General features: G+C 50.4%; 1 protein-coding gene across 8 annotated transcripts in view; it reads left to right on the top strand.

Annotated features, from left to right (window-relative positions):
• The window catches only part of LOC113830183 (serine/arginine repetitive matrix protein 2-like), a 73054-nt gene that overhangs the window by 53329 nt on the left and 17225 nt on the right, over positions 1-2500 (top strand). For all 8 annotated transcript variants that reach the window (XM_070119203.1, XM_070119204.1, XM_070119206.1 and 5 more), the window contains one exon: positions 1-1748. This exon is cut by the window's left edge and continues 167 nt beyond it. In XM_070119203.1, the coding sequence (XP_069975304.1) occupies positions 1-1748 (1748 nt within the window). The remainder of the gene's footprint in view (positions 1749-2500) is intronic.

Genomic DNA, 2500 nt, shown 5'->3' with positions numbered 1-2500 from the left:
CGAGGGCAGCCCAGCAGGTGAGGGTCAAGGCGCTAAGGAGAGCCAAGGTCACGAGGGCAAAATCGGCGACCTGATGCAGGAGATCAGCTCGACGATCTTCAGCGAGGAGACGGGCGTGGTGTCGAATCCCCTTTATACCTCGCTTATTAATCTCTCTTCGCCAAGCCTCAAAAGTGCGCCCAACGGAGATCTCCATTCCCCTTCCCATACTTCTGGGAGCGCCGCTAAGGCTTCCCTCGCCGCGGGACCTCCGTCAGAGGCGCTCGCGGGCGGCCGCAAGGAGAACGCGAAAGTTAATCCCGTGCCGAAGCCCCCTCGCAGCGGCTTCCCCGAGCGAAGCCAATCATGGGAACCCCCGGGCAGCCAAGGGCCCGACGACGGAACTCAAGTGCGTTTAAAAAGGCAGTCTTTCTCGAGCTTTGGAGAGGGGAGCACGCTCGCCTGCGGGGGAAGCGGAGAGTCCTCGGAGGACGATGATGTGTTCGGTGAAGTGACGCCTGAAGTGAAGGAGGATTTAGCAGAAGCGAAGAACCAGCTGCTAAGCCAGAAAGATAGTTACGAGAAACGCAGTGACAGTGAAGTCAGTGACGCAGATTCTGCAGAAAATTCCAGAAGAAATCAGAGTAAGGTTGCCAAGTTCATCAAGAGGTTTGAGAGCATCGACCAGCAGAGCAACGGAAGTCGCAGTTCGAGGAGCGACGAAGAAGACGACGAAGAGGAGGGTCAGCCGGAGAAAACCGACGACGTCTACGAGGAGGACCTCAACAAGATGAAGCTGGAACGCGGCTTGTCCATCGACTCCCAGAGCGGCGGGGATTTCCAAGCCTCTGAGCTCATCGGCAGCATCGCGAGAGATTCTCCGCAGAGCCTAGAATCGGATAAGATTCCCTTGTCCTTCAGCGACGAAAGCGCAGGCACGGACAAGGAGGAGAGCTCCAGCGAGAATGGCGACCGAGAGCCTCACTCCAACGGAATATCAACCAGCAGTGAGGACCAGTTCGAAAAGCTCTACCTCGAGCTCAGCCAAGAGAGCCCCGACCACACAAATGGTTTCGGAAATACAAACGGTTCGGAGGAAACCACACAACCGAACGGCACCGATCCGGGCCAAAGGAATGGGGAGACGACGCCAAAAGATCCTCTCGTTGAGGAGACTGAGGCCAACGGCGAGGATGCCGTCGATAGTCCGGAGACGACGCCCATGAAGAGAGTCAATTCCATCATCAAAAAGAAGAACAAGGACTCAACCTCCTCGGGAACGGTCAAGAGAGTCCAGTTCAACCTCGACATCCAAACCGTGGAACCACAACCCGTTTCCGACGACAGAACCCCCCACCCCCCACAACCAAAGGAGAAGAAAGAGCCGCCCACAGACCAACCCAAGAAGAAATCAACCAAAGACCCCACCCCTGCCAAGGCCTCCCCTCCCCCTGAAGTCCCGCCCAACTCCCCCGTCAAGAAGCCTTCCTCCCCAGCCTCCTCTCCCACCAAGAAGAAAAGCCCAGACTCCCCATCCAAGAAGGGCGGCCGGAGCTCCCCGAGCCCGACCCGCTCGCCGTCCAAGAAGAAGGGGATCCTCTCCTCCCTCTTCGCCAGCTCGGCCTCCAAAAAGGGCGCGGGGAGCTCGGCGAAGGAGGAGACCACCAAGGGCGACGATGCCACCAATATTCCGAAGCCTCAGACCAAGGAGGCTTCGGGGCTTCAACGCCAAACGACGCTGGATATGAGCGCGCCCGTCGTGATGAGCGGTGAGACCCTCTTTTGGCTTTTCCTCTCGTTGCTTGTTGTGGTTTTGGCCTCACTACCATCCAAATTGCTGTTATTATTATTATTACCAAATTTATGGCTCTTATTCTTATTCTTATTGGCCGAGGCCGCGCCGCCGAGGCCGCGCCGCCCGCGCGTCGCGCCCTTGTTATTATTATCATTATTGTCATTATTATTATTTCTATTACCATTATCAATATGGTTATGTTGTTATTATTGTTATTGTTATTATTATTTACAATTTATCATTTATTATCATTAGTTGTAGTGGTCGGAGTAGTACTAATAGTAGCATCATTATTATAGTTATTGCTAGTAAGAGTATTAGTAATACTAGTAGCGTCGTTCTTGTTCTTATTATTTTTGTTGCATAGTTGTTATTGTCTTCATTATTTTTATCCTTTTTATTATCATTAACATAATTATTATCATTATTATTACTATCATCATTATTATCATTATTATCATGAATGTTTTGTCTATGTCGCACGCTGGTTAGTCACGTGGATGTCCCCTCAATACTAAGTGGCAAAAAAACTCCCTTTCTAAGGATTCTTGCAGCGTTCAGTAAAAAAAAAAAAAAAAAAAAAAAAAAAAAAAAAAAAAAAAAAAAAAAAAAAAAAACTTTTGTATTATACCTAAACATGTCTGAATTCCAGCGTCATTCAGTCGCGTTCTCTTCCTGTTTGGTTAGGTTCTGAGTGACCTAAATATGAACAGGAACTAACATGAC

The sequence above is a fragment of the Penaeus vannamei genome, chromosome 43 (genome assembly GCF_042767895.1).
Source record: "Penaeus vannamei isolate JL-2024 chromosome 43, ASM4276789v1, whole genome shotgun sequence".
Classification (NCBI taxonomy): Eukaryota; Metazoa; Arthropoda; class Malacostraca; order Decapoda; family Penaeidae; genus Penaeus; species Penaeus vannamei.
This window is presented reverse-complemented; position numbering and strand designations above follow the sequence as displayed.